Source organism: Rhinoraja longicauda, chromosome 37, assembly GCF_053455715.1.
Source record: "Rhinoraja longicauda isolate Sanriku21f chromosome 37, sRhiLon1.1, whole genome shotgun sequence".
Lineage (NCBI taxonomy): Eukaryota > Metazoa > Chordata > Chondrichthyes > Rajiformes > Arhynchobatidae > Rhinoraja > Rhinoraja longicauda.
In genome coordinates, this window is record NC_135989.1 from 9,165,794 (window position 1) to 9,177,858 (window position 12,065).

The 12,065-nt window shown below is 39.4% G+C and overlaps 1 protein-coding gene across 9 annotated transcripts in view; it reads left to right on the forward strand.

The window, feature by feature from the left end:
* brd4 (bromodomain containing 4) overlaps positions 1 to 12,065 on the forward strand; it is a 142,961-nt gene that overhangs the window by 82,735 nt on the left and 48,161 nt on the right. For 7 of the 9 annotated variants that reach the window (XM_078429245.1, XM_078429244.1, XM_078429243.1 and 4 more), the window contains one exon: positions 6,081 to 6,200. The exons of the other annotated variants lie outside the window; for them this stretch is intronic. In XM_078429245.1, the coding sequence (XP_078285371.1) occupies positions 6,081 to 6,200 (120 nt within the window). The remainder of the gene's footprint in view (positions 1 to 6,080; positions 6,201 to 12,065) is intronic. 9 annotated transcript variants of the gene reach the window in all.

Below are 12,065 nucleotides of genomic sequence, written 5' to 3' on the forward strand. Positions count from 1 at the left end.
TTGTTAGATTAATCCCACTCTGTTCTTTCTGTAGTCTTGGAGGTTAAATCTTATCAGTTGCTCATCCTTTAAAATAAAATAGGGGTTGCTGCTTCCCCACCCCACCCTGGTCAGGCAGTGAATTCCAGATCCCTGTTATTTAAGGGTGATTTTTTCCCCCTCATCTCCTCTGTCTTGTTAATTAACAAAGTCTGACTGAAGTCATCTTATAAGAGTCAGTTGCAGGAGCAAGGAAGAAACATCTTGAAGGAGGGAGAGGAATGTCTGGATGATGTCCTCTTGGATAGTTGCACTACATGGCATGATAAAGGTGCAGCATGGCAATGTAATTGTTTGTGTTGGGGACTCAAAGTCAAGAATGCAAAAATGAAAATGTTAGCAGCTGTGATAGTAATCTTGATGGGCATTACAAGATGGAAAGAAAATAAATCCCAGGTTTACTTCAGGGCCAAGCTTCAGGCTGGTTTTCATTTGCAGAAATTCAAGTCGAGTCACGTTTATTGTAAAAAAAGACACAGAATGCTGGAGTAACTCAACCGTTCAGGCAGCAACTCTGAAGAACATAGAGGTGTTGTTTTAGGTTGGACCCTTAAGACTGATTAAATGGGGGGTGGGTTGGGAAGGAAGAAAGCTGGAAGAGAATAGGGACAGGACAAAGCCTGGCAGGTAATAGGTTGATACAGGTAAGTGGGGGGGGGGGGGGGGGGTTATAGGCAGATGTTGGACAAAGGCCAGAGATAAAAAGGCAGAAGGTGTGAGAGAAAAGGATTGAAACGTTGCAAATTGTGAAGCTAAAATGAATGTAGCTGGAAAGGGAGTGGGATAGGCGGGCAGGGGGGGAAGGGGGGTGTGGGATTTTACTTGCCAAAATTGGAGAATCCAATGTTCGTACTGTTGGATTATAAGCCACACAAGCGGAATATACCAATGGTATAAACACCCGAATTTTCTGATTTTTAGGCAACTACTAAACCCTCTCTCTTCCGCAAACCTTCACTCCCCTTCCCCTGTGGCCCACCTGGACACACCTAATTTTTCCCCGCTCCCTCCCCTTCCACCTACATTCCTTCACAGGGATAGGGGATTGAGACCAAAGGACTTGTACTCAATCAGGGTACACCCTGATCATATAATGCCCATCAAGAATACTATCACCAGGTGGTGAACAGTAAGTTCACCACCTTGCTTGCTTGTTAGATTGTGTAGTGCTTTAGTATTTATTTAGTTTGGAATATGATTCACCTCATGAATTAAAAGTCTGAAGGCATCAGTCACCAGGTTTGGAGATGGAATTTGCTGATTTTACAGAATGCAGCAAATGTAAAATTAAAACCCAACCAATTTCCATGGACTTCACGGTTCAACCTGTTCTGTATTTGAGTTACTTTTATGTAGAGGTGTGTTTGGCTTCTGAATTCAAGCATTTTGTTGCAATATTTTCCCGCTGTCTTAGGATCCATGTTTCATACAGAGGGAAACAATTATGGGTCACAAAAGTTAGTTGGAAACTTCCTATCTGATCCAAAAAGTGACTCTGCAGGAAGACAATTTACAAGGCCAAATGGACCATCGGTCAGTTGTTCACAATACAATATGTTGTCAATTTGCAGTAAACCTCAAATTCTGGAACATTGGAATATAGGTTGAAGGTTATTGACCCAAAGCCACATTTTAAATTTATTTTCCTTTTGAAATATTCCTGCCACACTTGGCTGTAAATTTAAGATTTACACATTTTAAACTACCATTCACTTCTCTTATTTGGTGCTTCTCAAATGGAAGCTCGGTGTGTTAGGAACCCAGGACCAATATTAGACTTGCCTAATCATATACAGCATACCCATGAATACTGAAACTACACCCAAATAATGTTCCCTAACTCCAATATAAATGAATGCATGGATAATTCTATGGGGGGTCCAAGTGCTCTTGCATCCCCTAGTGAGTTAGCCACATGTTTCTTAAGATTACTAATGCTATACTTAGGTGATTTTTATTTATTTTTAATTCTAAGGAGCTGACACAGTACAAATTCATTTTTGTCTCGTGATACAATCCCACCATATCAAAATAAAATAAACCAGAGTATAGTTTACTCTTTGTCCAAGATGCTAACAAATGCATGTCCTTGGATAATTTTATTTGCAGATTGTCATTGGAGATGGTTATATTCCATGATATTCTGACCTTCACCATTGTGGGGACAGATGCTATTGCAAATCTACCCATGCAGCCAACACATTTTGTCTCTGTGCTATTAGCTGACAGAGGACGCAAATAAAACGTGCCTTTAATATAGCTAAATGTAGCAGGACACTTAACAGTAATGTTTGTGCCCTTTTGATGGTGTCACAGGCCATATCAATGGTAGTGACCAAAAACTGTGTCTAAGGAATTTACGGAACATTTTTCGAGGAGGAGAATTATGGAGCTTGGTGCCTAAAAGTGCAGCTGTCAGTAGAGGTGTTTAAAATAGAGCCCAGAATTGGAGGTCCTGACACCTTGTTGGGCCCTTGGGAAGAAGAGTGAATCCTTATAGTCAAGGACTTTATAATGAGAGATCTAATGACCAGGATCTCAATAGTTTATAGCATATAAAGTATGAGTAAGACTTGTAGTGATAAGTTCAGTCATGTTTTTGTGAAGTAAAAATAGGAAATAATCATATTCTGAGAAACTTAAGAAAACAGAGGCATTGGGGTGAACTAGTGCATTTTTTTCCAAATGGTTAGTATGCCAGTACCCAGTGATTAGAAAAGCTAACAATCTTAATGTTTATTACGAGAGGAATTGAATACATAAGTAGAAAGTTTATGCTTCAGTTATTGGACCACATCTGGAGCACACATACAGCATCAGTAAACTTATGAAATGAAGAATGTTAAGCAGCTTAGAGAGGTTTATGAGAAATATTTAAAATTAGGTTGGAGAGGCTTGGCTTGCATCTGCTGGAGCTTAGAAGAGTAAGACTTCATTGCAATGTAAGATCCTGAGGGTTCTTGACCCAGATGGAAGGTATGTTTCATAATGGGAGAATCTCGAATTGGTGGTGATAGCCGATATCGATGATGGGGATGATACATTGTCAGGGACTCATTTGTGGGTCAAGCACAGTGCATAGATTGACTTGGTTTTATTTGATTATCAAAATATTTGAGATTACCTAGTCTCTTCGACTTCTCCCCGGTATTCTGGTTTGCTCACATTTTACATCAAAATACTGTGATTCTGAGAATAAATATTTCACAAGACCAACCCTTGCCCAATTCAGGTGCAGTTAAACTGACTTTGGTGAAGTCTTAGCCAGACCCACAATGTGATCCTCCAGGTAAGCCATGGCAGATGTACATTTACAGCATTGTAAATGTACATGTCACCAGACAATGCTAATCATTTATACAGTAGGTACTCTTATATTTGTGGGGCCTATCGTGGGTTTGCTGTATGGGATTGGGTAGAATCAATACATGACTATCCTTACTGTTAGCTTTCAGTTCTTAGGATATGATTGTAAATACACTTTTTGGTAATCTTGGATTTAAGCAAAATCAACAAAATGTTTGTTTTGTCCACCTGTCCTTCCCTGTAAAACACATATCCTGTGCTGCTTAGCATTATTTAATGTGCTAAACTACAATTTGAGTAACAATTAGTTTATCCTTAAATTAGAAGAACTATGGACAATTATTCTGCATCATCATTCCTTGAAAACGTGTTCTGATTTTGACAGTTTCATTTTCTAAATTAATGCCATGAGCATGCCATTGTACATAAAAATATACTGTCTATAAAAATTCTTTAGGAAAGTTGAGAAACTTAGACCCGTTGCTTTGTAACTTTGCATTTTCTGTGCCGGTAGTTTGACCTTGAAACTGTGAGATAAAGATCTGAATTTGCATGCTCTTAGTATCTAACTTGGACACATATGTAAGGTCTAGATTAGATCCAGATAATTCCTTAATTTTCTCCCCAACCAGTCCAGAAACGGGTAAAATTGAACAGAAATTTCTTTGCCCGTACATAATTTAATTCTTTGTTAAGGAAGTTATTGATATTCAAATTTGTAGGATTTTTGTCTGTTGATGGGGGGAAAAGGACGGTGTATGTAACTTCAAAGAGTAGATTACCTGCCTCAATGTAATTTGGTAACTTGGTAGTTGCAAATGAGATAAATAACCAATTAGTTCACTGATTCCAGTAAGGATGAATTTTGATATAATTATTGGTAATGTATGATGTTTTCATTATGCCCCATGAACAGGCTATGATTTGGGTGGTTTGTTCTGGATTTTTTTGTTGGAAGACATTTGTAATGTTCAGTTTTTATGACAACAATCATCTTCTGTTTACTTTGGATGTGTGATCATTGTTAAATGATCTACACTGTTACAGAATCAGAATAGCCTTTATTGTCATCCAAAAAAACAAGTCTTTAGGACGAAATTCCGTTACCCACAGTCCAACAATAAGAGCAATAAAAATAAGCAATAACACACACAATCACAAACCATCACAAAACAAAAAAAAGAAACATCAATCACAGTGAGTCTCCTCCAGTCACCACCTCGCTGTGATGGAAGGCCAGAATATCTTTTCTCTTCCCCTTCCGTCTTCTCCCGCGGTCAGGCTGTTGAAGTTGCCAGGTTCCAGGCCGCGCCGGACGGTGAAAGGTCCGCAGCGTGCCGACCCAAGCCCCGCGATTCGGGGCGTGCAAAGACGCTGCCGCTGCCGGAGCTCCCGATGTCGACCCCTACACAGGGGCCTGCGAGCTTCCGATATCCACGCGCCCCGCGGCCGGAGCCTCCGAAGGCGAGTCGCAGCTGCTCCCGCGGCGCCACCACAGCCTTCGAAGGCAGCCAGCTCTGCAGATGGTAAGTCCGGTCCGCGGGCTCTGCGAACCAGAGCCCAGATGGTCCCAGGTGGAAGCCGCCAGCTCTAGGTGTTTGGCCGACGGAGTCACGACCCAAACAACAAAAGTCGGGTCTCAATTCGGAAGAGACAAATTCACAGTTTCCCCCCTCCCCCACACATAGTACACAACCACTCTAAACACTACAATTAAGACAAAAAACACAAAGGACAAACGGACTGCAGGTGTGCCGCAGCTGCTGCGCAGCGCCGCCATTTTGCATCATTGGACTTGTGAATGGGCATACACAGGTTAGGTATTGACATCTTTGGGGCTGCTTAACCTAGAGATCAGAGCAACAGCTGGTTTTCAGAGGTACATTATTATCTTTTTTAATCTTGAACCAGATTTGGCTTCTCCAGTTAAATTTATTTTGAATTTGGCAAACATCGTGAATTGCAGTAGTGATGTCATGATATAAAAGTAAATCTTTATGGGGGGGAAAAATATTGTAGGTAAATATTTCTCAACAAAAAATAAAATGAGAAAGAAACTGGTGCACTGAAACACTATTTCTTTGGTGTCATGTAACTAATTATAATGCTAACCATGCTGAAGGAAAAGACTGGATACTTCCACAGTTGTCATAGCAAATCTCTGGTTGTCATGGCAGCTAGTATGGTTTGGTAGCCCTTCAACCATTTCAACCATTAGCCTTTTGCTATGAATGAAAGTGGTTAAAATGAAATTTAACTTGATCCAAGTTTGGTTAAAATAAAATAAAATAAATTTTAATCCCTCACAATTCATGTGCCTTTTATGTATTTTTTAGTTGACCTCTTTATAATCAGTGACCAGGAATCTTTTTTAACCCTCACTCCCTGTCCCTCTGGTCTGATCATCTGAGCAACTCTTTGGTTCGAATGTCTTTGGCAATAAATTGAATTGTGCATTCTATTTACTTCAGTATTTTTAAAATGTGGTTTATGTTTCACAAAACAAAATTATCATGACCTCACTACATGCTTCCAAACATTTGCTAAAGTAAATTATTGGCCTTTTAAGTTGCAAACAATGAATGGATCCTTTTTTTCCTTTAGCTGCTTTTCCTTCCTTCAATTTGCATCCGATCCCATGTGCCAAATTAGAGTCATTTTTATTCACTGTGTTGTACCTGTATAATGGTACCAAAGTGTTTGGTCCAAATCTTGTTGTGTGATGCTGTTTGCAGTGAAAAAAGTCCCAGGGAAATCGAACGATGACCTCCAGCTAGACTCGAAGAGTGAGCTGGATACCAGGTTACATGACGTTAGCGGCCAGCTGAGCTCTGGGAAGAAACCAGGCATAAAAGGTTGGTGTAGTGCAACCTTGTGAAGTAGATCCTTAGGTGATCCTAGGTTGGGGCCAAGGTTAAAATAAATGTGTACGTATTTGTAATAGCCTTAATTTCGTGGTGCACATACCTCTCAAACTGCAATGTGTTGATTGGCAGAATTCTGGTTTATGCTTTCAGAAGAATGCGGCTTTTGGTAGCATTTGTAAATTGCCTGATTTTGATTGGTTTCATTTGGCTGCTATTTCTATGTGTGCAGCTTTATATTGTGTCACAGTAACTTTTTAAAAACCGTACAGTTGAGAGGTATGGTGGTAATTTCATCAGCATTTGTGATTTAATAGATCTGAAACGGTGTTATTTGTTTAATCTGGATGTGTACTGCAGGTAATCACTGCAATCGTAGGCTGCGGGTAAGATGTGATTTTTTCTTCTTTTTGAAGCTTTGCTACAAATCGGGTTTTTGTGGTGCTGTATTCAGCCTATGACGAGAAATTAATTTTAATGCTGGTTCTTCCAGATCATTATTTCTTGCTGTGAATGTAGCATATGAAACTAACAATTTACTCGAAATCATAAATTCTGCCGATGGAAAATTGTTTGTATGGAAATGTTTAACGTTAAAAAAGGAAGCCAGAGATGCACTGGTAAAAGTGAGAGTATGATTCTTTTATTTACATTTTCAGACCAGAGCGATGGGATTATAGTTGTATTTTCTCCTGTCTTTTTTTCTAATTTTGTACACTGACCCCCAAGAACTAATAATTTGAGGATTTGATATTAAAAAGGATATCAAAGGCACCAATTTAATACATGTGGCAGCCATCAATTTGATAACACATACATATATGTTCCTCTTTCACCCTACTGTCCCAGAAAAAAAAATTTGGACAGCGCATTATTTTTCTTTACCAAACCAGCATAAATTTGGGTGAAGTTTGTTCTCCAGGTAGTTCTGCTACAACACATGTTGTAACTCATTAACTCATATCTCTAATTGGGTATAACATCATTGACGAATTAGGGAACATTATTTTGTGGTGTGGGTCAAATTGGTAATAATACAATTTTGATCAGGAACGAGGGAACTAATGTTACTTTGGAAATTGACAAGCAGAGACAAAGCTGTCTTGGTGGGTTGGGGGGAGAAATCGAGGGGACAAACACCGTCTATTTAACTGTCCTGTAGTAATCAGACACCATTGTCTCTTAAAAACAGGCCAGTGGCCTGAGAAATTGACAAGCAAGTTAGACACAGAATGCTCGAGTAACTCAGCGGGACAGGCTGCATCTCTGGAGTGAAGGAATGTGTGATCTTTCGGGTCAAGACCCTTCAGACTGAAGAACGGTCTCGACCTGAAACGTCACACATTCCTTCAATCCAGAGATGCTCCCTGTCCCGCTGAGTTACTGCAGCATTTTGTGTCTATGGTGTAAACCAGCATCTGCAGTTCCTTACTACGAAATTGACAAGCAATCGTTTCCATTGACACTTGTGCAATGATACTCTATTAAACAATGTTACATATTGCTTTCAGTAACAAAAATAAACTTACAGCTATTAGAAAAACCTTTTTGAGAACCTTGTATGGGGAAAAATAACTGATTGTTGGTCTGAAACTCCCTAGCCTCGAGCTCACTTTTCTCCCCATTAACTCAATAGTTTTTATAGCTCAATTTTCTATAACCCGAGGTTTCTTAGGAACTCAACTATCGCTTTACAGCAGAACTACCTGTATATGTAGAGATTAAGCAGACTTATCTACAGTATTAAAGGTGATCCCAATGAAGCATAGAAAACTAATGGAGGTTGACAGGTTGATGCAAGGATAATGTTTGCATAGCTAGAAATCTGGAGCCAAAGATTACAGTTTCAAATTCAGGCGTTGGCCATTCTGGACTGAAATAAGAAGACATCTCATCACTGAGGATGAATCTTTGGAATTCTTTATCCAAGGAACTCGTGAGATTCAGTTGCTATAAATATTCATGACGGAAGTCAATATATTAAGGAAAGTAAATGAAATGAGCTTAATTCCAGAAACTGGCACAGAGGAAAAGATCCGCCAAGATCATCTTGTTGAGGAAATAGGCTTATGAGCTGAATGACTACTCAAATGTTCTTATGTCAATGTTTGAAGTCTTTGTGATACACGATGGATTTTGCCTCATCTTTTGATGTTGATAAATTTAAACTTGCATTGAATGGTGAAATATCACTTTTCCTCCCCCCCCCCCCCCCCCCCCCCCCCCCCCTCTCATTCCAATCTCTCAAATGATTGGGCATTTCAATGCAAATGGCTGGATAACAAGCTACTGAAAGACCTGACTGTTTTCATTGTTCCCAGTTATCACTGCTGTATGGACACGCTCACTTTTGAAGGTTGAGGTTTATCTCTTCTGTAGATAAGAGTATACAATTAATGCCAGATTTGGGCATTCCACACAGCCACAGAATCACATCCTTGTGGTAGAGTATTTGAGAGATCAAGACACTGGTTTCTTACGAAACGGTCTTATACAGACACCTGCAATATTGCAAAATTCCGTGTAATTTGTGGTATTTTGGAATTAAATCCAGTGCATGAAGTAGTGCATAATTTCAGTTTCACAAGCACGAAGGCTGTGATTATTTTGCAGCACATTGGTATTGACGTTTTTACATGTTTTAACGAGACTCAGTTGCTATGATATTCAAGGCAGAAGTCAAGAGTGTTTTATTATCATATGCACCGAAATGGAACACTGAAATTCTTACTTACAGCAGCAGCACAAGATGTTTCTAAGCACAGTACTCAATAGATAATATAATAAACAAACATAAGAAGAAGTTAAATAAATATATATATCTTTAAAAACTAATTGTGCCGAAGCCCGAAGACAAGGCAGTTTGTAGTTCCGTTGGATTCAATCACCTGATGAAAATTGGGAAGAAGCTGTTCTTGGATCTGGACATTACAGTTTTCAAGCTCCTGTACCACCTTTTGATGGCAGGAGTGAAATGAGAGCATGGGCAGGATGGTGTGGGTTCTTGATGATGTTGGCTGCCTTTTTCAGACAGCACCTCCAGTAGACCCCTTTGATGGTGGGAAGGTCAATACCCTTGACGGCAATCAGTATACACCACTTGTATCTCCTTTGTTCCTGAGTGTTTGAGTCGCCAAACCAGGCTGTGATACAACCAGTCAATATGCGCTCTACCATACAGCTGTAGAAATTCAAGAGAATATTCATCAACATTCTGAAACACCTCAATCTTCTAAGCTAGTTGAGGCATCGATGAACTTACTTTATGATTACATCAATGTGCTGCACCCAGGACAGATATCCAGAGATATGCACACCTAGGAACTTGAACTTATTGATCCTCTCCACAACTGACCGTCGATAAAGGCAGGTTCGTGCATCCTCAGCTGCTTCTTCAAAAGCCAACAATCATTTCCGTAGTTTTACTGATGTTGAGAGCAAGGTAGTTTTTTCAGGTCCTATTCAGTCAGACGATCAATGTCAAGTGATTTTTAGATATCTAATGCACTGACAACAATTGTTTGTCTTTTTCATTCTGCTTACTGGAATGCAACAATGAGATGAAACCTGACCACTTTGCAACTGATGCAACTCTTCCCACTGAGCACGAGGACACTGAAATGAATTGTACGCTCACGGACTTTGTTGAAAATGTTGTGGCCAGAAATCTACTCCTTTAAAAAACAAGAATTGTTTTTAAATGAAAACCTAGATGACTACAATTTTGAGATTTCTTGATGTTTGTATGGTTCTGACTTGAAGCTGCAACAAAACACTACTTGTTTGCTGGACAGCATGCAGTAAGCAGTCTCTCAACCATCAGATCAAATCTTTGCAATCCAAACACATTTAATCATGAATGGAAGGTGCTATTGGGAAGCAAAAACAACTCGTAGTCTTTCCCCTTACTTGACTATGGTGGGCTACTAGTACCTTAGTGCTGAAGAAGAAGCCAATGCTTTTGCCATTAATAATGATACTTTTCATGAAGTCATACCTTCACAGAAGACAGTGTTCAATCTATTTGATTCACTTCATGTGACATGAAACTACCAAGAACACTGGCAAAAATAAAGGCTGCTGGCTCCAGTTATCCTAATTGTAGAACTGCAGTTGATGAACTGTCTCCAGCCAAGCTGTTCCAGATGCAACACCGGTATCTGCCTGATCGTGTGGCAAAATTACCACATATACCGTTCACAAAAAGAAATACAATTTCACATTACTGCCTGAACAGTCTACTCTCAATCATCTGATGATTGAAGGTGTAATTAACAGTGCCGACAAGCGGCTGCTGCTCAGTTTTGGTTTTACTTTGGTGACTCCACTCCAAACCATTGACCAGAAGCTCAAAAGATCCAGCCACATCAATAATGTGGTTATGAGACCAGCTCAGATAAGATTATCTTTCAGTGAACGATTCATCTCCTGGCTCCCTGAAGCCATATCACAATTCGGGATTGTGTTGGACTTCTCTCCCTTTCCTGGATTGGTGGCTGCACCGTGTGCCATCTACAAATGCACTGCAGTTTCTCATCAGGATCACAAGGAAAGGTCTTCCCAAACCAACAACCTCTCATCACCAAGAGGAATATGGGACATTAGCATGTGCAGTTTCCCCTTTGTACTGCACACCATCCTGATTTGGAAGTGTATTGCTATTATTTCATCATTGCTGGCTCTGAATCCTGGTAGTCATCATCAATAATGGAGTTCCTTCACCAAAATCCCTGAAGCAGTTCAAAATACTTGTTCACCACCTCATTTTCAAAGGCGTTTTGGGATGGACAAAAATCCTGGCCTCTCAAAAAAACAAAAAGGTTTTCCTTTGAGTTTCGTTTCATGCTTGAGCAGAACAATACACAATTTTGTATCAGCATGGATGATGATGTGGATGCAGCAATTGCCTTTCTGCCCTACGGCCCTGTGTTTTGTGTGGTGCGGGTAAGTTGGAATGGTCTTGTACTCTGGTCTCATTCCAGTTATTCCTACTGAAACCCAGAAACCTATAATAGTGCTTGGCTGTAATATGTCCAGTCTTGATAAATGTGTTAAATCGTGATTATGCTCAAACAATCAGATTGTGGGTGGAACCACACTGTAATGCTACTTTTGGCAATTGTTATACTTAACAAGTATTTAATTGAAAGTAAAATGGTCTTGGGTGTTTTATGTCATTGAATGGAATGATGCAAATATTTTTCAAAAGTCAGTTATTTAAGAAAAACATTAATGTACAAAAGCATAATGTACGAAAGCATGTCCTCCTTGTTGTTTGGTTAAGTTTTCTTGATTACCATGTTGTAAGGTATCTTATGTGGAGTTTTTCTGGGTGCCGTATTTCTTGCCCCCCGGGTGGCTTTGCATGGTTATATGAAGGAACATTGTGGTAAGAGACTGTGTTAATTTGAGTTTCCAGTGCCAGCGGATTGAAAGTGCTTTAGATACATTGTTACCAGCTTAGGGTCAGATAAAAATGGACAGTTCAATATTTGGAGATTTAACGAGAGAATTTGTTCAAGCAATTTCTCGGGGAAGGTAAATTCTACAAAGAATAAAACATCAAAGATTTTTTAAAAAGCAACATCAAAGATTTTGAAAATAATAGCTAGGAAGAGAAAGCAGGAATGCGATAATTTAAAGTACATGGGACTAGGTCATCATGAAGAGGATCAATAGGTCTGTTGAGTGTACATTTTGAGTATCATGATTTATGTTAAATCAATAACCAAGGCGAAATCCTAAGTAATAATATATAAGTAATCTTTGAAAATTCTTCTCTAATATCTTTAAATTGATCAAAGCAATCCAGGGATCTGCACAGTCACTGTTCACGTTACTGAATATTCTTCTTAG